The sequence below is a fragment of the Helianthus annuus genome, chromosome 2, assembly GCF_002127325.2.
Source record: "Helianthus annuus cultivar XRQ/B chromosome 2, HanXRQr2.0-SUNRISE, whole genome shotgun sequence".
Classification (NCBI taxonomy): domain Eukaryota; kingdom Viridiplantae; phylum Streptophyta; class Magnoliopsida; order Asterales; family Asteraceae; genus Helianthus; species Helianthus annuus.
The window spans coordinates 107,409,135-107,434,016 of record NC_035434.2 but is presented as its reverse complement, the minus strand read 5'-3'; the positions used below and the strand labels follow the sequence as shown (position 1 = coordinate 107,434,016).

General features: G+C 36.1%; 1 protein-coding gene and 1 long non-coding RNA gene across 2 annotated transcripts; both read left to right on the top strand.

The window, feature by feature from the left end:
• Nucleotides 1-1,297: 1,297 nt before the first annotated feature.
• On the top strand, nucleotides 1,298-5,632 carry LOC118488866. Its single transcript, XR_004885347.1, has 7 exons — nucleotides 1,298-1,538; nucleotides 2,007-2,173; nucleotides 2,831-3,645; nucleotides 3,740-3,842; nucleotides 3,929-4,014; nucleotides 4,810-4,891; nucleotides 5,334-5,632. It is a non-coding gene; the product is annotated as an uncharacterized LOC118488866 (long non-coding RNA).
• A 6,048-nt stretch (nucleotides 5,633-11,680) lies between these two features.
• LOC110919062 (WAT1-related protein At3g18200) lies at nucleotides 11,681-15,187 on the top strand. The gene is made up of 7 exons (XM_022163340.2): nucleotides 11,681-11,876; nucleotides 12,037-12,099; nucleotides 13,003-13,119; nucleotides 13,203-13,446; nucleotides 13,698-13,856; nucleotides 13,955-14,106; nucleotides 14,849-15,187. Exons 1-7 carry the CDS (start codon nucleotides 11,686-11,688, stop codon nucleotides 14,991-14,993), a joined length of 1,071 nt encoding a protein of 356 aa, XP_022019032.1. The 5' UTR covers nucleotides 11,681-11,685; the 3' UTR covers nucleotides 14,994-15,187.
• The last annotated feature ends 9,695 nt before the right edge of the window (nucleotides 15,188-24,882 follow it).

The window sequence follows — 24,882 nt, the reverse complement described above, 5'->3', positions numbered from 1 at the left end:
CCTTTATTTTCCTTCTCACATACGTCTCTTTATCTATTGTCTTAATACACTCTCTCTCTCTCTCTCTCTCTCTCTCTCTCTCTCTCTCATAAAAACCCTAATTCTCCATTTCTTTCGATCATCTCCCCTTTCTCTTCACAAACCCTAATATTCTCTGCTGATCAATGGCTATTTTCATGAAATCCTAAGTCTCAACGGATCGATCCATGAAATGCCATTCTTCCCATTTCCATCTATTTCTAACGAAACCCTAGCTGCGATGCGATGAGATGAAGATCATAATCAAATCCAACCGATCAGTTTTCTGATACAAGGTTTGCTTATCTTTGTGAATATTGCCTTTATTTTGGTTATTTGAAAATTTGATCCAAATCCCTTCCTTTATTCTTTTACATCTTAAGAAACTCTGTAGTCTAATCAACAATTTACTAATTTTAAAACCTTAGAATTTTACAGTAATATTGAAGCAATTGTATGGCTTATTTTCATGTTTTTTTTTCTAATTGATTTTGAAAGCCCTTTAAATGTTTATCTTGCCAAAGTTTAACTTTTTTCTCAGAGGATGCAGTAGTGCAATTGAAATAGAAAACTTGGATCTTGATGTTGTTGAACTTCAAAGCATTTTGATATGTGGGTTGTTTTGGTTCATGAGGGTTAGGATCTTTGAATCAATTGTAAGTTTATTTTCAATTGATTGATCAGATTTTCGGATCTTATTAGAAACTAAAGGATGGCGAGATGGTGTGAAACAGATCTGGATGTTTTCGGGCCACTGGATGTTACTGCATGTATTTTTTTTCCCCGTAAGTTTGTATATTTTACCCAAATAAACTTCTTACATATTGATGTAATTAATTCTTGGTTTGTGAAGCCATGATGTAATTAATTATTGGTTTATGAAGCCGTTGTTTGAGGCGATGAGTGAGCCGAATAAGTGGGTGCATTCACATTGACTGGTATTTGAAGGTAAATACCTATCGTACCAGACCGGTACCGAAACCACTAATTGTCGGCACCGAAAATCAAACTGGTTCAGGAAATTTGGTTTTGGATAATTTTGTGTTTTTAAGTCCTTGAATTCGTGTTTTCCTTTCCTTTTTCTTTGTTGATAATGGTTTTGATTTAGTCATAATTCATATACATATAATTTCATTTGTGAGTGGAATGTGATTGTCAGCAACACATAGCCACACAGACAAAATTGATATTCGCTATTTAAGAGATTTATGTCACTGGCCCTATACGTGGTCTAGGAACACTAAGTTACATACTTAATGTGCAGCTGAACACTCACCAACCACTATGGTCGTCATTATGATGCTCATTTAGTATATCTGGTTGATTACCTCACTAACTCATTTCATTAAAAAAAGAAAAATGAAATGCTGGTGTTAATGCTGGAAGTGAAGAAAATTTATGTTTTTGATATCCGTGTCGATTTTTTTGGGATTCAAGCTTAATACGGAAAACTTATATTGTGAAATAACTTATAATAAACATTTATTCACCACCGGTGCACGTTGTTCTTTTTTACACAGGTATGTTGTTTCTTTTCTTTTTTTTTTTACATTTTTGGTGATTTAGTGTGTTGATATGTGGTTTGGAACAAACTGGTTTAGAATAAACTGATTAGGCGTGTAGGTTTTGGGTTTTGGTGGACAAAAATTTGGGAGCAGGGTTTATTTTTTTTCTATCTGGATCCCATAAAAAGATTACAACACGATTACAAACCCTACTTTTCATACACAGTCGTTCCCCTACTCATCGATGCTCAGCTCTTCTTCTCTGTCGGTTTTGTAACTTTATGTCATGAATTACTTTATCTTTGTTCTAATTACACTTTTGAGTTGTTTAATATTTTTGATTGATTCTATCTTGAAGTTGAAATTTTGTTTGTGTTCTAAGATTTGATTAAAACAGGCATGCATGGTTTTATATGTTCGGGAAACTTATTTTTCTTATAACTTTGAAGTTTTAAATAAGTCATTTGACCGTGTCTTGTGCAGTTTCAAAGGCATCACGTTAAATTGAAAGAGAGAAAAGCTTCACTTATGAGGAAATGAAACGTGCTACAAATAATTTTGATGTTGGTAGTGAAATTTGGCAGAGTGGGTATGGAAAAGTATACAAAGGCATCTTTTTGCTTAGATTATGTGATGAAGAAGGCAAACTGGTAAATATTACTTGCATCATGAGGGTGGGTCAGGTGGGCTGGGCGATGGGTCAAATGCGTAGTTTTTAGTGCGGGTCAAAGCGAGGCTGGGTGATGGGTAGTTTTTAGTGCGGGTAAAAACAAGGCTGGGTGATGGGTCAAATGGGTAGTTTTTAGTACGGGTCAAAACGGGTTAGGTGGTAGTATCGTTCAAAAAGGCTTAGGTTCGGTTGTCCTTCAAGCGTTTTTTGGTCATTCTTTAAAACTTTTTTATAAAAAGTTATTATGTTAATTTTAGTTTACAACAATAATCCAAATATTGAATCAATGATAAGGTTGATGCATTACAAATAAATATGATATTATAAACACATTTAAAGCTATTATAAGTAAATTTGATTTTAGGATTAAGCTAATATTTTTCACTCTATTGTTCGTTGATATTAATTTTTTATCCATGTTTTGGGTTGTTATTTGTACATGTATAGTATTGTCGGCGCTCACAAAAGTGGGTGGTAGGCCATGGAACACAAGGTTATAGAAGCCTTGTGAAAGGCCTTTTTTTTTAAGAATGTTGATCAGTTTCATCGTAGTTTCCATTTACTATAGTGTAAATGGTGAATTGTTATATGAATTTCCTGTCCACCTAATATTTTTTTGTTGTTGCTATTATACTAGGAGGAATGCTCATCTTAGAAAGTCATGCATCATGGCGGTTAGCAGGCAATTATTCATCATTTTTTCATTGTGTTGGATCAAGTGAAAAGTGCTTTAAGCTAATTTTAATGTCTTGCATAGCCGTCAATTTTTAACAAAAGGGCATGGAAACTATTATATTATATCATTCATGTTTCCCTTCTTTTAGGACCGGATCATCATAAATAGAAATATATATTTTGGTGTCATCTTGATAATGCATTCAAGGGAGCCAATTTTGATGCAAAGAACTCCTCTTCTATAACTGGTACATTCTTGTGCAAGGAGTTCACTATTTCATTTTATTTGTTTGTTCAGGACCATCTAAGTTGAGTATGTATCTAAATTGGGTGGTCAAAGAGGTTGGTTAACGGGTCAAAGTGGGTTGGCGTAAAACATGTAAATTTATAGGGTGGGTCAAGATCAGTAGCGTTTAACTGCCATCACTTTATTTGCAATCTTTATCAAAATTTTATTCAGAATATGCACGCTTCTTTATACACTCGAAGTTAAGATATGTTCATTTGACTTCGGTTATTTGTCTCCATTTTAAGCATGCTTTATAACAATAATCTTGAAGGAAACATGCCCGAAAAGTTGAGAACCTCAATTTTTGTGTTTACCAACTCTGTGCAAGACTCACCTGTTTGACGTAGGTCCTTTTCAAGTTTTGTGTTATCATTAATTATATGTCTTTCAAGAGGTACTAAACGCTCAGACAAGTGATGATGGTTCACACATCATGATTGGCAAGGGACCCGGTGCTGGATATAATATAAATGTTCCATGGGAGAGTGGTCAGTGTGTGGATGTAGATTATAATGTTATTTGGAACAATATATTTGTTTGCTCGATTAGTTTTTTAAAGTTAAAATTATGTGAGTCTTGCAGCTGCTAAAGGACAACGACTACTAGGGCAAGGATTGAGAAGGCTGATCGTGAATGTTTAACATTTGACCCGCTGGCTCTTAGAGCTCCACTTGGACAGAACATGGTATGATACTTTTTTGCAGATGTGCTGTGATTTTAAGTGCAACACATACAGATATTGGATGGTTCTTGAACACATGGTTGTTGCAGGTTCTACTTAGAGCTCCAAAGAGTGCTTGTGAGGCATCCAAGCACTTTTGAAAAGCGCCTGGTGTCCGACACAGTCACACCGTAAGGTAATGTTTCTGTCTGATTTGAGTCAATTCAACCGATCATTAATTCATCATTGAATCTGAAAAACCCTTTTTATTCATCTCAAGTGGGACCATAAATTAAGATTTGAGATGATCAAGCACATGTAATCAAAATAAAATCAATCAAATCGTAAGAAGTTAAGAACTTTAACGAAACTGAGCAACGGATTACGTTTAAGTTGTATGAACTTTATTGATTCAATAGAAGTCATTGATGAAATTGGAGAGATCTGACGAGCTTCCCCATGTAGACAATAAACATGTGGTCGATGATGTTTGATTTGAGATATACTTCAGTAAATAAGAATAAAACAAAATATGTGAGGAGCAAGTTTTTATGTGATCATTATAATAAATAATAATGTCGTGGTGTGTAGGTTGAAACATGCCAGGTCATATTTTTTTCAGTTTTTGTGGATTGTGTAAAGTATTATAAAACAAAAGATATATGGGCAATCTTATATGTGTGCAAGGATTAGCTCGGTATTGAATCGGTACCGGAACCAAAAATACTGGTAATGAAAATCCCAAAAAATGGGTACCAGTATTGGAACCGAAAATACACGGTACGGTACGGTATGGTATCACAGTGGCTGGTATTTGAAGGTAAATACCTATCGTACCAGACCGGTACCGAAACCACTAATTGTCGGCACCCAAAATCGAACCGGTTCAGGAAATTCGGTATCAGTACTACCCGGTACTATTTGCTCATTTCTTAATATTTTTTATTATTAAGAATTGAAATACTTATCGTCGTGGTCCTGCAATTTGTAGTTTTGGTGTTTGGCAATGGAATTCGACACTGAGGAAAAATTTCTACAATCTGAACGTTGCTACCTCACGATACACAGTCCAGGTAACCGGGACTTTCTTGATGCTTAAACAACAAAAAATTGTAGTTTTTTCGACTTCATTATATTAGAAAAAAATATATTTGTCACAGGTTGCTTTCCTTTGTTATTATCGTTACTACACACCTATAACTGCTATAATCTTTTGGATTGCAAGAGTCAACCCTATCAATTTAGGTTTCTGGCGATACATTCAGGGAGGGAGATACGGTAAAGATGCCTCCAAAGTTAAGAGTATTATTGGTCAAAACGAATCTAATCGGTTCCAACCGAACAACGGTGTAAATCAGATGTTGCATTCTTTTGATTATATCACAAATTTATTACAAATTTGACTTTTTCCGTTATTTTTAACTTTTTCTTTTTAGTCATTTATTGTATACCTTACAACAAAAGTTTTGTATAAGGAAATATTTTGATCCAATCTTTTTCGTTTGTCTCCTTTAGAGATATCCTCGAAATGCATATTGTGGTGGGGTTATTGGAAGGGGCTAGCATTGCTTTCTGTGGTACTGTAATAGTGGGGTGTTGGAGCTTGTGGAGGGTGAGAAATAACTTGGAAGTTCTCGAATAAACCGGTTCATATTGAAGACATTATTAGCGAAGTAACGTCGGTTGGCTTCTTATGGTTTAGAAGTAGATTGAAGTTTAAAGAATTATCTTGGGAGAATTCGTGTAAATTTCTAATTATGTAGTCATGTTTTGTGGTCGGCCCGGTTTGGGTCGGTGTGTTTTTCTAATCAAGTTCACAGTTAAAAAAAGGAAATATTTTGAGGTTTATAAACATAAGTAATGGAATGTTTTTTTTATTTCAAATTTTATGTCAACATTGTTAAATATTATATAATTAACTTTAAGTAACCAATGCAAGAAGTGATTACATATAAGACGTAGTTGATAGGAGTGTTGAGTGCATCAGTCATATTGAAGCCAATCATACCATGATCTCTTCTTTTGAACGTGTTCATGATGTATGAAGTTACCGTATAAAACAACCAATGTGGTTTATAAAGAGATCTTCAACGAATTGTGATCGTTGCATATTCATGTATTTTAATTTGTCGTTTAACTCTAATATATTCGTTTGTGTTGTATCAAGGGTGAAAACAAAAGATGGGATCAAACTACTAATACTTTACAACGACGGGAAACCTACAGATAAAAGAACTAATGTGGTATATAAAGAGATTTTCAACGAATTGTGATCGTTGCATATTCATGTATGTCAATTTGTCGTCATAATCTAATATATCATGTTGTCTTTTTACCGTGTATAAAATAATAATATTTAATGTCAGCGGTATTAATGAAGAAAATTTCTTTTAACAAACCGCGAACCTCGCGGGTTCTTAAACTAGTGTTCTAATATATAATATACACGTTCACCCATCTTTGATAGAATGGGCTTTGGCCCAACAATCATAGTGGCCGCTTCACGTCTGATGTTGATTAAAATATGCAGCTCACCTCTCTCCAATATAATACATATGGCCCTCGTTAATTTACAAACTGCCCTCCTCCAAAATAAATGGGCTTCGGCCCAATATAGAGCTGCCACCAATGTTGTTCTCCAATTGCCTTCCACTCCTGCTTCTAATAAAATCATTAAATCAATATGGCAGCCTTCTACTTCTCAAAAATAGTGCCTCTCTATATTTTTCTTTTTGTCCCTTACGGCAGCTCATAAACCACAATAATATATTATGTTAGAGCCTTCTTTTTTTTCTTTATTTTTTTGTTTTATATAGAGATAAGTGGGTTCGGTCCAATCGTAGAAAATAGCGGCAATTTTTATTCGGTCCCTGGCACCCCACTCAGCCCAACTGGCTTGTTATTTCTGAATTACTCATTTTTGCTCCATTTGCACCAGGACCTGCCAAAACACAACGTAATATAATATAATATAATGCTAAACTTAAATAAAAACACATAAAACTTATACAAAAAATATACAATTTACACGGGACAAATCTGTGTATTTTACCCTACATCACTTGCGCTTGGCAGCGTACTTACCATCGCAATCCTCTTTATAAAGCTCAAAGTGGTAATCTTTCTCCTTGTTGATAACCGCAGCCTTACCCTCAGAGTAACCAAACTTCCAGCCACTATTATACCCCGCCTGACCCAACTCGAACATATATTTAGCAAGTTCAGTAGAATTTAAAATACGGTCAGCAAGCTGCAGAAAACGAGCGACAAAATAAGAGAGAAATTATCAAAATAGGACAAAAGACGAAAACAGTCAAAGGAGGTTACCAAGGGCACGCCACGAGAAAGCAACCATTTACAATCGGCAGACACCTCCTCAGCCAGGAGCTCAGAAGCTTGACATTCAGAAGTTTTTTCTTCAAGAAGACGCTGAGCAGCCTCACACTCAGAAGCTTTTTGCTTCACAAGGAGTTCCAACTTGTCGATACGATCGACGTACTCCTTCTCCTTTTTCTCAGACGCAAGGCGCGCCTGATGGGCTTCATCAGCAAGCTCCTTCTTCTCACCAGATAATCGAACAATCGCATTGCGCTGAGATTGCATCTCAGCATTGGTGCATTCACAAGCAGTTTCCCAATCTTTCTGCTTTTGAAGGTTAATTTGTTTATGTTCCTCAAGCTTCTGCTCGGCATCGGAGACCCTCCATTGCAAACCCTTCTTTTCAGCATTAAATTTTTCTCTTTCCTCAGCCAACGCTCTCTTCGCATCCTCAAACTCAACTGTTTCTTCCCCCATAGATTTCCAGTCCCGGACAATTTCTTGAGCAGAGACAAAGAAGTTAACTCCGGCGCGAACATGATCATCTAATAACTCAAAGCGATTGCGTCGCTTCTGGAACATCCTTTCAGCGGGAGGAAGAGACATAGAAAAGAAGTCATGGCAGTTACCCAAATCATTCATTCGGGAACCTTGGGTAAGATTCCAGCGAGGCGCGTGCGTCAAGTCATCACAAGCAGGATTGTGAGTATCCCACGAATCAGCACGGACATTCGTAAACTGCGGACTGCGAACCGCACCAGAGGTAGCACCACCACCACTTGAAGGGCGCTTAGTATAAATGGTCTGACGTGGAGTGGCCTCACTCGACTCCACCTCAGTCTCAATACCCTTACCTCTATCATCAACACCTGCACCACCTGCGGTATCACCACCACCTTCACCCACGTTCCCGACAGCTGCTTCATCTTCCTTCTTCTTCTCAGAATCATCCCGAGGAGGGGTCAAGCCAATCGTCCTCGACGGAGGAGAAGCAGGGGGAGTGATCTGTGAAATATCCAACTTACGAGGTTTCTTGCCAGACTTGACTTCTGTCATAAAGCAACCACAACAATTACAAGTAACTCGAAGAAACATGAAAGAAATATAAAACTATAAAAACCATTACCAGGAGGGGCAGAGCAGCAAATATCTCCTCCAAGAGATTCCCGCGACCTCCAATAAAAACACCCATATCTATTTCAGACTCGGAAGGCGCGGGAGGGGCCTCCTTATGGAGTTTAGCCTTTTTCGAAGCAAGAAGAGCAGCGGACTGCTCGTCAAGTTTGCGTTTCTTATCCTCGAGAGCTTTCTTCCTCATATGCTCGGTCAAAGTCGCGCGGTCATCTGGGTCAGACTCACGAGTTTTCTCACCAGCTCCTAAACAAGACAACGTATCAGAGACAACCACATAATCTAGACAAGGAAGAGCAGAGGGTCGCTTACGAGAAGTATCAACAGTTTTGCCTTCAACCCTCTTCTCGCTTCCTCCTAGCTTATCCGTTTTTGTTTTCCTTCTCGTCTCTAGTCGAGCAGAAGGATCCACCGGAGCATCATCATCATCATTACCAACTGTTTCTTGAACAGGCTCAGTAACAACCCCCTGTGCAACACCTGCACGCGCGGAACGACTGGTTAGATCTTCATTGGACCTACTAGAACTACCACTCGAGAGAACAACAATTTCCTCTCGAATAGGGTCAAGAGGGTCATCTTCTTCACCTTCACCTAAAACGACACCAGCATATCTAGTAAAACTCTCATCAGATGGGTGCAGGAAACGGCCTCGAATCTGATCTAACCATACTGGCGTTCCATCCTCTTGGATCGCCTCAACCATGGCACCAGCAGCTTTCGGGTCCAAAGCGTTTATCAAACTATAACCAACTAAGGCCATCTCCTCCAACTGAGAAATAGCAGTTGCCTTGTTTGTTATTTTCTTGTACCAATCTTGTGCAGCATAATCCACCAACACATCCACCTTCGGAATCCCTTCACTCACAGACCAGTAACGCATATCTATGGGAATCACACAGCGACGAATGTAGAAGAATTTCTGCTTCCAATCGTGCAAACTCTTCAAAGGAACGGAACAAACCGGAGAAACACCCGTCCGGGCGTTAAAAGAATAAAAACCACTGGCATAGGTGACACTATAGAAGACGTTGAACATCTCAAACGTCGGCTCAATACGATAGGCTCTACAAACGAACTCAAAATGAGTAATACGCGGAAGCCCAATCGCGTTGATTTGAGAAATATGGAGCCCATAATTCCTCAACACAAAGGCAGTAAACTTGGTAATTGGGAGCCTAAAGTTACCCTCCCGGAAGAATGCAGCGTATAGAGTCATGTAACCCGGAGGCGCATCCACAGCGGTGGAACCAGCAGTGGGATATTGGGCTCCCCACTCAGGGCGAAAACTCATCCCTTGCACAAGGTTGTGGAACTCTTCTTCTTTCCACCCAATAACTGCCTGGTCAGGACCAGGAGGAGCTTTCCCCTTATGTTTCTTCTTCTTCTGAGAAGGATTTGCACCAGACATAGTGAAGATAAAGAAAGGTTAAACGAAAGAATTCAAACAAAGAAAGAAGGAAAGATGAAAGAAATGGAGAGAACCAAACTTCAAAATTTCGAAAAGTGAGGAAGAAGGAGGAAACCGCCTCTTATTTATACCCATCGCATTGTGGGCCGTCAGAGCCCAGGAAAAGCAAGCAATAGGGGAGCGACACGTCAGAAGAAAGAGAAGACGCCACCTCTTTTTTCGGAAACATGGGTAACAGGGCCTGATGACGTGACAGAAAGTAACTGGCGGGAACTGAAAAGGAGCCTGTTCATCTCCGATAAGACAGGGACATCAGAAAGTCACATCAACATCTTCCCCAAGACAACAAAACTTCCATTAGAAGGAAACAATAACTGCCATGCGCAACGCGCCATGCATCCATTTGGCGCACTTTTTATAGAGTGTCAAAACTCATGCGCCATGCGTCCATTTGGCTCACTTTTTACAAAAGGGCCAAAACCCATGCGCCATGCGTCCATTTGGCTCAGTTTTTACAAAAGTGCCAAAATCCATGCGCCATGCGTCCATTTGGCTCACTTTTTACAAAAATGCCAAAACCCATGCACGATGCGTCCATTTGGCTCACCTTTTATAAAGTGCCAAAACCCATGCGCGATGCGTCCATTTGGCTCAACTTTTTAAATCGCCAAACTCCACGCGCCATACAAACCGCCATAAAAACCACCACCCTTATAAGTCCAGAATCCCTCCTAGACGTTTAACTCAACTAGAAGGCACACTGGACTGGGGGGACTTGAAGAGGTATGGTCCCAATTCCCTGCCTATATGGCAGGGACCACACCACTTTTTGAGCATACATGGCGCCTACATCAGCAAAACAATCCAGAAGCTTCTAGAAACTTCTGGAAGATCTGCAGGTGGCACCAAGGATGCTCCATCCGACAAAAAGGACAACACGTGTCACCAGTCACAGAACGCCACATAGGCTTGCGACAAATCAGGGGGCAGAGCTGACAACGCCAGTACAAGGTTTCCAGCATGGACAAACGTAAGCGCGCCACGTGTACCACTACACCGGCTATGGCAGAGCAGACCAAGAGGATATTCCCCTTGGTCGGACAGCTGGCGCGCACCCACAGCTGGTACAGCTGCTCCTCCCTCCTTCACCCTCCGGCTATACATAGGACCCTTCATCATTCAGGTTCAGGATCTTGCTCTTGTTACTCTCACACTCAACACACACTGTTTATTCTCCCTCAGAACAGTACTTATTCTCACGCCGGAGCCTGGTTAAGAGGGAAACCCCCATATTCCCCTCTTAACGAGACTAACGGTGTTGCTGTTTTGCAGGATCTAAGTCATTTCAGCGAGTAAGAAAGGAGATTGAACCCATAGAAGGAATAACCCCGCAGTATAACCTTGGTGTTAACCTGTGTTTCATTATAGCCTAATGGAGATGGATATGATCGGGTGGTTCTGTTGGTGGTACGATGATACTCCAGTGATCCGTCAGTGATCCAAATTTGCCGTTCAAAAAAAAAAAAACAATGATATATTTGAAGTCTTTGTTTGCAATAATGAAACAGGACTAACAAAAACATTTATACCGAATTACTTGGAAAGACGATAAATATAGGATTGTTTATTTTATTGTAGCGTCATGAAACGAGTTAGTAACTATACTTGACCAATGTTTATATAGATCGTGTCCGTTAAAAAGATTAATGACAATTAGACAAGTCAAAAGAATAAAAAATGCCCAACCTTTGTCAAATTATTAGATAGGACAACATGATAAGCAAACCAATAATTGCAATCACAACCGATGTTTTTTGCATGATTAATTTGCATATGGCTATAACAGTTCTTGCCACCCTCATGCATGCATCAAACCAATAATACATATAAAACAATTATCAACTTTCAAGTATCTTTGACTTATGAAAGGTTCATGCACCAACCGAACAACACTATAAATTGACGCCCAAAGTAGTAGTACAATACATCCATCACTCTAGTGTGAAAATGAAGTCGATTCACGTGTCTGGAAAGTTGAAACTTATCATAGCAGTTCTTGTTTTGCAACTTTGCTTTGCAGGGTTTCATATAGTGTCTAGGGTTGCACTCAATATCGGTGTTAGCAAAATCGTTTATCCTGTTTACAGAAACCTCCTTGCTTTGATTCTTTTGGCTCCGATTGCTTACTTCTACGAGAAGTAAGTGCTGAAATGATATATTTGACTAATTCGGGCATGTTCAATATGTCCTACATATATTCACCATATACAAGCCAAGTGTAAAAAAAAGATATGCATAGTCATCTAATTATCTACGTATGTGTTATTGATAATGAACTTTTTCTTGCATTTTTTCCAGGAAAGAAAGACCTCCCCTTACATTTTCGTTACTAGTTCAGATTTTCTTCCTGGCTTTAGTGGGGTAAGTCAAATTATAAGGCTGCATTGTGTTTTCAATGCTTCAAGTTCATTGTGTCATGTTTTTAAAGGGAAGTCTAGCATATTACATTACAACTAGGGATGGCAATCGAACCCAAACCTGATGGGCAAAACCGAAACAGTATTCGAGTATGGAACCGGGTATGATATTAGTTTTGAAATACTCGCGGGTATGGGGCATGTATGAGATTAGGGTTTACCTGACCAGATTACACGAAACATATACCCGTTTACCAACCTAGGTACCCCATACATATACCCAATTTTTTAATTTATGTTTCATAAATCATAGTCTAGTAAAAATTCATTCTAATAGTTATATTATATGGAAAATGACTTTGTTTCTCTTTGGATCATGTAATTGACAATATTATTTATAATTTTTTATGATAAGAACTTAAGAAGTAGTAACATATATTTTGAGATTTACATCATCATGAGTTGTATATATTTTAATCATATTTTAATTTATTATAGTTGTTAGGAACATAAAATTGTATAAGCATAAGAATGGTAATAAAAATGTATTTGAAATTCCCAACATATATTTTAGAAATGAACAAGCGTACCCGCTCCTATGCCCAATTCTCAATGTCTACCCAAGGGGTACTGGGCCGAGCATGAGACACAATTTTACAATCGGGCATGAGACTGAGATTACCAATAACCATCATAAACTCGTCCCATTGCCATCCCTAATTTACAACATTATTGTAACATTAGGAGGATTTATTATCATTCTGCATTTGTATCTCAATCAGATATCATATCACATATTAATGAAACTTTATTCATAAAAAAGAAAGTTATTTATGCCATGCTCTTTTTTTATAGGCTTTGGTTGTATTTCTATGTTCTAATATATTTTGTTGATGTGTTCTAAAAGAATTACAGCCAACCAAGGGTTTTATATTCTAGGATTGTACTATGCAACCCCAACTTTTGCTTCTGCTATGCAAAACTCAGTTCCTGCCATCACATTTCTCATGGCTTCTGCTTTAAGGTATAAAAAGGAAGTTGTGATTCATATATATACCATTCCAATACAAGAGTTAAAATATTGTTATTTTCTTGTATGTATTTTAGGCTTGAGAAAGTAGACATAGCAAGGAGAGATGGGCTGGCAAAAGTTATTGGTACCCTTGCAAGTGTAGGGGGTGCAATGGTTATTACTCTATACAAAGGATCTCCTCTTCTGCACAAAGATGCACCGATTGTCAACAACGAAGATATTACGCTTGCTGGCCCAACAAAAATGCTAAACTGGACTTGGGGTTGTATATTCTTACTCGGTCACTGCTTATCATGGGCTGGTTGGATGGTATTTCAGGTTGGTTCTTCTCCTAAAATATAGTTCACAAATCAAGAATTAGAGTTTTAGGCAAGATATGGTACATGTCCCACATCAGTGTATAGACAACATATATTGACTTTACAGATCAAATTGCCTCCTCACCCACCAGACTAGTCTATGAGTTCTCATGTTTGGGTTGTAAAAGATGTTAAAGCGATATCTTATGTTTATAACGACTTCACAAGCCTAATTAAGACAGTTTAATATATAATTGAAATTTGTTGCAGGCTCCCATTGTCAAGAAGTACCCGGCTAAACTTTCACTCACCTGTTTCACATGCTTCTTTGGGTTGATCCAATTCATTGTCATAGCAGCAGTTTTTGAGAGGGACCCCGTCAAATGGAAAATCAAGTCCGGGGAAGAAATTTTCACCATCTTATACGCCGTAAGTAAATTCTTGTTCCATATATATGTACAATACACTTGGCATTTAATTTAATGTAAATATACTTATAAATGAATTTTAAAATATATGTGTTACAGGGTATCATTTCATCTGGAGTTGTCCTATGGCTTCAAACATGGTGCATTCAGAAAGGCGGGCCTGTTTTTGTTGCCGTGTTCCAACCTGTGCAGACTGTTCTTGTTGCTATCATGGCATTTGCAATTCTTCAAGATCAGTTGTACCTTGGAGGGTAAGTGAATCTTGAACATGTATGGAGATTAGTCAAAGTCTATAGTGCTAATTAAACATCTTGGATCAAAGTTGATACCGGGCCTTGTATTGTAAGGATGAGTTGTGTGATATCTATCCTACAGCTTATTGATGTTTCATAACCACATTATAAATAACTATTTCAACAATGAAACAAAATAAGAAAAAAATAGAACCTTTGAGTTCAGTAGATTGTTAGGGATGTAAATTTTTGACACTGACACAGGCCTTAACATGAAATTTGCACGTTTGGATATAGTCTAAACAGGCTCGGGTTAGTTTCAGGTTGAACCCCCGAGCCCGTCTAGCTAAATGGGTTAGGTTCGTGTCAACCCGTTGACCCATTTAACACATTTATATTTATATATTTTCAAAATGTGTTTTATGTCACAAATTAAATTGCTTGGGTATTTTATGCCGTATTCATATCTTAAAAGAGAAATTGACATAAAATTTTATAACTAAAACGTAATTGTTTTATATACATTTGTATTTTATGTTGTAATAATATTAATATGCAAAAATAAATCAGGTTAGACACGTCGTGTTCGGTCAACCTGTGAATATCCATGTCATATCCAGGTTCATACGTCTAACACAATTTTCAGGTTAAGGTTCGTGTAAAATTTTCGTGTTCAGATCTGGTTGGACCTGCCATCCCACAAACACATGTTTAGCACCCCTTATGTATGTTATTTGATAAATTTGTTGTTATGACACAGATTGTTAGGGGCAGTGCTGATAATGATTGGTCTGTACTCAGTACTATGGGGCAAAACTGAAGAGCAAAGGATAGTTGCAAGACCAGAAAACTCATTGACAAAGCAACTACTCGAAGATGAAGAAAAAGTTTCTGACATCCCTTGAATTGTAAATAAAAAGTAGTAACAAGAAAAGAAGAAAGACCATGCTTCTCTATTATCTGATTCTAGCCAGATATCAAAACTATGTTCTTAATATTCATTGTATTGTCAATCTACATTGATGTGGCTTTTATAGACGTGTCACTCTTGAGATTGAAATTTAAGCTTCAAATATTATACTCTGGTATTAATATTTAAGTCAAATATGTGTTTATCTAAAGTTACAAAAAAGGTTAAAATGGAGAAATAAAAAAAGTTAAAATTAGAGGTATCATAAATGAATAAATAAAGGCTTAAAGAGAGCAAACAATCAAATCTTGTACTTTCACATTCACACACAAATTATTATTATTATTATTATTATTATTATTATTATTATTATTATTATTATTATTATTATTATTATTATTATTATTATTATTATTATTATTATTCAACGTATACAAATTAGATACCCGGGAATAGTGGTTTTCACCTATTGGGTGAAATGGGTGGTGGTGGCCATCTATTGGCTCACATGGACGGCAAAGAGAATGGTGTCAGCCAGTTGCCTGACACTTTTCTATTGATCCAACAAATTTACGATTTTATCACGCTTTAAATTTACGATTTTACCATAAGTTCAAAATTATGATTTTACCCCCCACTTAAAAATAAATTTACGTTTTTACTCCCAGCTAAAAATTTCAAATTTGCCCGCAGTTCAATTTACCATTTTGCCATTAGTTTTTTTCCTTTAAAATTACGATTTTGCCATCAGTTCAAAATTATGTTTTTACCCCCACATAAAAATAAATTTACGCTTTTGCCTCCAGCTAAAAATTCCAAATTTGCCATTGGTTCAAATTTACAATTTTGCTCCGTTTAAATTTACAGTTTTCCCATTAGGTTTTTTCTTTCTCACAACCAAGTTACGATTTTGCCCTCAACTTAAATTTACATTTTCTCCATCGTTTTTGTTTGTTTTCCTGATTAAATTACAATTTTGCATCCAGTGTTACAGTCATGCCGGCAGCTGCCTGCGACTCTCTCATTGGTCCATTTAATTTACGATTTTATCCCTGAATGAAAAATATGATTTCCCCCTCAGAAATTACGTTTTTCCCATCGTTTTAGTTTTTTTAGCAAAACTATAAAAGTTTTTTTTAATTGGTTGACTTCGTTTAATTTTTTCGGTGTCAAGGAGCTGCCTAACACTCGCTCATTAGTCCTGAAAAATTACAATTTTGCCCTGAGCCGAAAATTACGGTCTTATTATCGTTTTAGTTTTTTTCCTAGCAAAATTATCATAGTATTTTTTTAATTGATTGAGAATTATTCGGCTATTGCCCCGCAATGTGCACAGGGCAACTACCAGTTATTGAACAAAAGTTGAGATATGTTGGGTCAATGGGTCCCACCCATATCAAGATAACTAAGAAATCAATTAGATGTACATGAACAACACAGCAAGAAATATATGTTTCAGCCTTTCAGGAGCGGATACGTGTAAAAAGGTTCATTTTTTTGGGCTCATAAGGCCCACTTTGGTTTAGTGGGTCTGGAAACCAGAATTGAAGGCCCATTTTCCCAGTTGAAGACGGAATTAGAGGAGGCGAAAACAACCGGTTTGCAAATCGAAATCGCCAACCCAAATCTACATGCTTTGGATCCCAGACTAATAGAAACCACCAGTTCGAGACTGGTTTTACCCCGGGACCCTCAAACCGACCCGAACCGGTTTTAGATCCAAACCACTTTCCAAATCGGTTTTCACCGTTGGGATTGAATGTGAGCGTTTCCAAACGGCTATATGACTGTTTATAGCCGTTTTTTGAACCAAAAATCACCATTTTGCCATCCTAAGTTAGTATAAACAGGTAGTGGAGGTATTTGGTTGATCACAACACTCGAAAACACAAAAACGCTCTTGTCTTATCAAACTTTTCGCATTGGCTTCACAAGGTGCTGACTCACAATCATCCGTTGGTGGTGCTGGTGATTCTTTACCGATTTTCAAGTTATTAAAGTTCTTGAAACCAAGCGAAACCCTGAAATTTGGGGCCAAGATGGAGGTTTCGACTTATGTTTTATGCCGAACGGGTTTCAAAAATCTCGTTGCCGAAGTTGTGATGGTTTTTTTTTTTTTCAACCAAACTCGACTTAAAGAAATATTTAAGACGTTTTGTCGTTCTAACAAGGTTCAAGATCGTTTTGAAAAGTTCGTGATTCAAGAAGGTTTGTCATTCTCCCACGTTGACAACTCTCGCTTGATGAAGATGATTCAAGAAACGGTCCAACACGCAAGTCATGGAACTCATAGACGTTATTGCATGAAATTGTGGAAACCAGCTAAAGACGATTTATTGTCTTTTTTTTTTTTTTTTAATTTACTAACTGGTGTGAACTTAACTACCAATGCTTGGTCAGCTCCACACGGTTTACCGGAATCGTATATTAACGTTGCTGCTCATTGGTACGGTCCTGCTACATGGCAAATGATGAAACGTATGATTGCGTTCAACTTGTTTCCATATCCACAAACATTTGATTACGTTCGACTTGTTTCTATATCCACACACTATTTCAACTTTTAAGTTATGTAATGTCAACTTTTAAATTAGATAACAAAATATTTTGAATTTCGTTCGATTTCTCCTCAAACAACACCAGGTGTCGCTGAGAAATTAAAAAAAGACGCATTTGCAACGACGATATTTTTTCATACTCGATGTGTTGCATGTATTATTAATTTAACGGTGCAAGACAACCTTACGTGTCTAGTGATTGAACAATGCAACTTGACCAATTTAATGGGATCTACCCTTATGGGCTTACGAGATAGTGCTTTCACGATGGGTCAGGCTGTTTTGAGCAAAGTGACCAAACACGAGAAAGCGTGCCTTGACAACCAACACGTATTTATCCCATTTGCTCTACTTAGTCGAGTTCGAAGGGTCATGCATAGTAATGTTATGAGATCTATGGATGTAGTTTTTAAAAGACTTGGTTTTCCTATTCAAAAAGGGGTAGTAGCACAGCTTGTTGCCGGTTTACCTTCTATCTCGATGTAATTTCTATTTGGAAACTTAGTACTAATTGACTAAAAATGAAATTGCTAATACCTAGAGGGACAAGCAACAACATGCAAAATACGAAATTGAGTCGGGAAACATAATCCACTTATTTAAGTCTGAATTGGGACATACATACTAGGTGGAATTTAACCTTTACAATGTTTGAAAGTGCTTTACGACAAAAGAACATCTCTACAGAGTTTTCATAATGATCTTGTGGCACATGGTCGAGTAAACCTCTTCCCAGATGAGAGTTAGGAAACTATCGAACAAATTTCTTGAGGATTCTAAAAGTGCGACAGTGAGTTTGAATTAAACAATGATTTGTTTAAAAAAATGATAAAACAAATAAAGAAAAACTTTAAAAATATTTTAAGGAAATTCCATGCGTTTTCACTTATGCCATGGCTTTGAACCCGTGCTTAAATGTAACATATGTTAAACTATAATCGACTAACCAAATTTTGACTTCGGTTTTTACTAAAACTCACCGAATTAGGAAACCAACACAAAAAAATGCTTTCAAACAAAATCTTCAATCAATGTATGATTTTTATAAAATACGAAATAGTTCCAACGCACCATCTTCAATGGATTCGGGAACTAGTGGTGCCGGTAGTAGCTACAGGAAGCCGAGTCAAAACCCAAAACTTAATTTATATAATACCATGAGAAATGAAACAACTAAATGACAAAGGGGTAATGCTCCACTTACTCGTGAGCACATGTATAGAATCACGAATTTTATACCCAATTACAAACACAATTATTTTGAAAATTTTGACTTTTTAACTTGATGAAAATAAAAGAAACCCAATTTCCAATCCTAGCCGCTATGACCCATCACCTACTAAAATATTGTGATTAACAAGTAGTGAGTTCGGGGTTTTCGGTTTACCCGAATAGACCCCTCCCATATCTGATGACCAATCCGTTTATTGTGATTAGGGTTCGGGTATAGGTTATTACAAGTACCATACCATATATATTTAACTATTTATTGTCTATACCTTGTTTAATTTAAATGAAACTAGTCTTGATGTTGTCACTTAAGAATATGTATCTTGAGGTTTCTCTAGAGAATATTCACTAAACCTATTAAGGTTTCTATGATTTTTGACAAAAAAAATAAATAAAAAATTAATTAAGAAATACGATTATTGCTACAACAAGGATATGATTAGTTCAGGGTTATGGACCTTCAGAATAACAACACCATGAGCTGCAACGCAGGAGGGGGCCTCCTGCGTTCGAACTCCAACATGGGAATAAGCGAATGGTTATCGGGAGTGAAATAAGTGTAATGAGAGATAAAGAGTTAGAGAGTTTTTAGGGAGAGTTTAAATACCTTTGACAATTGCATGGAACACCCTTTTATATGTTGGCCTTTTCACCAAGGGGTTGCTTCCAGACATGTCATCTTCTATACTTGGTAAGGCTTATCTCTTTAATGTTTACTTATGCAGGTGGCTTTGCCCTTGTAGTGAAAGTTCCAAGTTTGTTACAACTGAGAGGAGGTGTATGAGTCCCTAGTCACTTTATATGCTTTTGGTTTAAGGTCACATCCATTAACTTTTATGGCCTCGGTATTTGTAGTATCACTGTAGCGAGATGTTGTCAAGCTAAGGAGCTACTTCTTCCTGCTTGTGGCTTTCTAGCTTCATTGAATGGTGGGTTTCAATTACCCACGTCATTAGCCAACCAGTCATAAGTAGTCATAACATTGTTATTATCTACGTGTGGCATGTTTAGGAGCCTGTGAGCTTTTTTCATTATCCTGGTAGCTTATAAGCTGTGAAGTTGTTTGAGAAGTTTATAAGCTAAGAAGTTTATGAGAAGGTTATCAGCTATGAAGCTTATGAATTATCATGAGGAGCTGATAAGTTATGAAGCTTATAAATTACCATGAGGATCTAGTAAGTTATGAAGCTTATAAATTATCTTAAGGAGTTGATAAGCTATGAAGCTTATAAATTATCACAAGAAATTGATATGAAGCTTGTAAGCTCTGAAGCTTTCAAGCGCCAAATCTTGTTTTTCTCTTTATGTTTTATGTATCGGCTTGTTTTTTTCCTAGGTCCTCTCCGACTTCTTGTTTCTTTGAGGCATTTTTTTATTTCCTTGACTATTTAGACGGCTTAATGTGACTAATAGGATCTTTTTTAGGGGTTTGAAATTTGAAACCCCTCTGTAACCGACTGTTATTTCTAACTTCTCTTTTTCTTCAAATTTCCACTGGTTTCTTGATTGTTTTTAGCGTTTGAAGGTTTTTTGTTATCGGTCTTTACAAGGTAAGTTCCATCACTTCTTGCTTCTTGTTTTCTGTTTCAATGGGGTCAAAAATGGCGTGTCCATTTATATTTCAAAATTGTCTCAATCTGACGTTGATCAGTTTTCTTTTGAACATGGTATTGATCACTCATTGGACCCCTAGTTCCTGGTTAAAATATTCCAACCAACAATTTTCCGGATGATAAGGCATATTTTTACTCGTCATCTTGAACATTCTAAACTTCATTACCTTTTTACGAACATTTTCTTGGATGTTCTTAAATATTACCGTCTGTGTTTGGGTCAGTTGGCTCCTATAGGCGTTGCTAGGGTCATGTATTTTGAAAGTACATATTGTGCCTTAAGTTATGAACCATATATGTTGATGTTTCATCGATTTTTTTGTTGGTGTATGTTATGTGAAAACAGCTTATGGTTTGGTCTTTGGATATCTTAAACAAGACTTGGTTCTGAGGAATTGAAGACAATGAAGGACTTCCGAGTTCGCTAGTCAAGGTTCCGTGTTTATGTAGCTTAAGAGGATTATTAGTTTCTCAAGACTAGTCCGAGTCTGTGAAGTCTCCCAAGAGAATTCCGAATTTGTGAAGTTTATTATGAAGTCCGAATTTGGTAGTTTATCAATTCCAAATTTATCAAGCATGTCCGAGTTTGTATCTTTGTATTAGTATTTCCGAGTTTGTGACTTTATGTACGTGGGCCTAGCCCAGTTTGGATGGTTGTGTTATATAAGCAACTTTGCTTTAGGGTTTAGGTTAGACACTAGAGAGAGCAGTTACAGAGAGTTGTGAGAAATCTGCAGAGAGTGGCTGAGAGATTTCTTGTGGTATTGATTGATTGTAAACGTTAGTTGGATGATCAATAAATACCAGGTTTTAAAGTGATTGTTCGTATTCTGCATCTTACAAACTTGTTTCTGTGTTCGTTGATCTATAAAGGGGATTCCACATCCTTAATTGATTGTCAATCTCGTATCGATCCACGTGTGATAGGGACCTACAATTGGTATTAAAGCATTTGCTATTATTATATGGTTCGAGATTGATTCTACAGGAGACAAGTTTTTTGTTTGAAGAAGTTTTCTATAATCAACCTTCTTAATCATTAGGGTTTTCCTAAGTTTGTGGGTAAATTTGCATTACCGTGAAGTCACAGTTTTGCGATTTGCCAAAACCACACAAGTTTAGGAAGTACGGAGATTGTTCCGAATTTGTCAATAGTTTCGGATTTAAGACTGAGTAGTAGACTTATTCTGAATTTAAATACATTTAAAATGTCCGAATTTAACTTTACTTGATTTTTCACAAGAGATTCCGAATTTACTCTAGGTTCCGGATTTACTCTAGGTCTGAATTTGTTAAACTTGTCCGGATTGGGGAGATTCCGGATTTACTCCACTCACTCATTCCAAATTTAAGGTTGTTGTCCAAATTTAAGGGGTGTTGCGAATTTAAGGTGTGAGATTGTTAGGTTTCAGATTTAAACTACTGTCATACCCCAACGCGGGGAGCAACAAATACATGGTACGAACACATTATTTAAAAAGATATTGTATTACATAACACAAGCATCGGTTACAACATTTGATTACACACTAAGTGTCCCAAAAGTTATTTGTCTTTGCTTAGCATGCTTCTATGTATAGTAGTATCCGATTAGCAAAACTTGAAATCCATACGCACGTCACTTTACTCTTCTTTAGCTTTACTTGAAAAGCATGTTAAGTTTGAACGGTCAACTACAAATAGCTGGTATGTGACAATTGCCACTTTCTGGTAAATTATTTACATTTAAAGCAATGAATTACATTATACAAATACATGATTAGAATATCCGAAATGCATAATTTCATAATATACATCTTAGAATAATTATGGAATATTCATTTATGATCCACATGATTCATTTTTAGTGGTTACATTTGAAACAATGTAAACAGTGCATCGAAACAACTAGAATAGTGCCTAGTAAACTAGTGTGCTGACAAAAACTCAGGATCCGCAGAAACTAGTGTAACAATATTTTCTTTTACTCAGACGAAAGTCCAACATCAATTATACAATAAACCCTACTTGGAAATACAAGGGTTTGGTCTAATATATTACCAATGTCCGATAGCACAAAAACTGCCGAAAACTGCCAAAAACTGCCAAAAAGCACCAAAAATGACCATTTCAATGTTTTTCCGCAAAAATTCAGCATTGGTATTTTTACTACAAAGTGCAAAATGGGTTGTTTAAACTCAAATTCCATATGAAAATACATAGGGAACATCATATAAAAATATAACCAAATGTTTCCCTACAACTCTCATAAGCAAACATTTCGACTATCTTCTTGCGGAACGAGCGACAAAAGACTATCCGAACTACAATTTAACATATGTAGTGAACTAGTGAACATTATTTTGGTCATTTTCATCCTATTTAGGATCATTCTAAGTCTTGAAAAAATCTTGAAACTTGGTAATATATAAAAACCTAAAAATCTTTTAACCTTTTAACCTTAACCAAATTTTACCATTTCATTTTTTTACCACAAAATGACCTCCCCACCATTGTTTTTTTTTATTTAATATTACATGAATACTTATCCAAAGTTAAGTGGATTATGATGTGGAAGAGTTAGCCATGATGTGTAATGGTTAGTCATGAGGTGTAAGAGTTATAACACTCTTCATAAATCACTAACAAAAGTTGCAACTCTTTTACACTCTTATCTTTCACACACTTAACAAACTCCTTCATATCTTCATATCTCCATCAAGAACACCATAGAAAACCCACTTCATCTTCTTCATGTTTCTTATGATCAACATGGATTTTCATGGAACCTAAGAAGATCTAAAGCGTTTGCAAGCTAAATCAAGTCTTTTCATCCATCCAAGAGTCTTCTAACAACAAGATCTTCATCTTCTTTGTTTCTTAATATCATCTAGATCATCCCTAGCCTAGAGCTAGAAAGTAAACTTCTAAATTTATTTTATTTTATTTTTTTTATAACTAGTAAAATAACAAAATAATCATACATAATATGAAGATACAAATAAGTAAAAATACAAATCATGCTATGTATATGGTTGTTTATGTGGTGTGGTGATTAAGATTGTTATTTGCATATTTGATCTTGTTGAGATGATTAAGACATGTATAACTTGTTAGATGATGTTCTAAAAATATGATCTAACAAGTATACATGAATATGTTAAAGTTTTTTTTAGATAATGGATGATCAAAATTGATGGTGTAATTAAAGTATCTAAGGTTTTAATTAAAAACAAGATTTTTTACAAGATAATAAAAAGTAACATACAACATGAGATTTTTATAAAAGTTGTTAAAACTAGAAGTAAACTTGGTTTTTGAACTAGTTAAAATATGTTATGATCATGTTCAAAACCCTACATGATTTGGAAATCATCTTGATAAGATTATGTTATAAATATTATGTATTTTGTTTATAAAACTTATGAGTAAATTGTTGATGTTGATTTGAAAAGAAAAAGATATGTTTATTAAACATGGCAAAGTGATTAAAAACAAAGGTTATATGGCAAAATTTTCTTAAAAACTTTATGTTATAAAAACTATCGTTATGGTTAAATCTTTACAAAATTTACAAAGATTTAAAAGAAAGGTTTTTATAAAAAGAAAAAAAACTAGATAAATATATATTTTTGAGAAAATATATATTTGTTCATTTTAACAAGTTGTGTGATATGTAATAATTGGTGTATTAGTTATATATATCAAAGATAGGAACTTGATAAATGGTAATAATAAACTCAAGAGACTTTATAATTAAAGTCTTACAAAATTTCATATAAATACGCCTTAAAGGCATATTACGGACACTACGAACAATCGGACATAAATTATGGACAAAACGGACGACGGATGAACTTATGGACATATTACCAATCCGAGGACTTAATACGACATCTAGACGATCTTTCGACACGGACACAAAATTTGCGTTACCATTAACAAACTTCGGACATTTTGACAACTTATAAAAAGTATTATGTTTTTATTACCTAAAAAGTATAATTAGTAAATTTTTATAAAATTGTTTTTATAAAAATGAAAGACTTATCTTTTTCAAATAGGCTAAATATTTATATAAATGGGCTTATATTTTTTTATAAATTAGATTGGGCTTAAATACTTGGGCTAAGCCCAATAGCCAATAACTCATGGGCCAAGCCCAATATCAATCTTATGGGCCCAAAAGCCCAACACTAATTAAGCCCAACACTATTTGGGCCCAATATCATAAATTCTTGGGATAAGTCCAATAACATAAATTGTAAAGAAATACAATTATACAAAGTTCAACAAACAATAAAGACATACAAGTCTTACACATATTTAAGACATAAGACTTGTACTCAAGTTAATTACAAAGACCGAAGTGTCTAACAAATATAACAACGATTGTAGGTCGCAACACTGTTCAGGACTACCACAAGTGAAATCATATTTACTTCTACTCACTGACGTAATATTGTGAGTTCATGTCCCCTTTTCATCTTAAATGTTTTCAAGC

Bases quoted from the DNA above. Each gene is read 5' to 3' on its own strand.
- LOC110919062 (XM_022163340.2), top strand. From the start codon at position 11,686: ATGAAGTCGATTCACGTGTCTGGAAAGTTGAAACTTATCATAGCAGTT. The intron at 13,120-13,202 runs GTATAAAAAGGA...TATGTATTTTAG, and splicing joins CTCATGGCTTCTGCTTTAAG to GCTTGAGAAAGTAGACATAG. The intron at 14,107-14,848 runs GTAAGTGAATCT...GTTATGACACAG, and splicing joins GATCAGTTGTACCTTGGAGG to ATTGTTAGGGGCAGTGCTGA.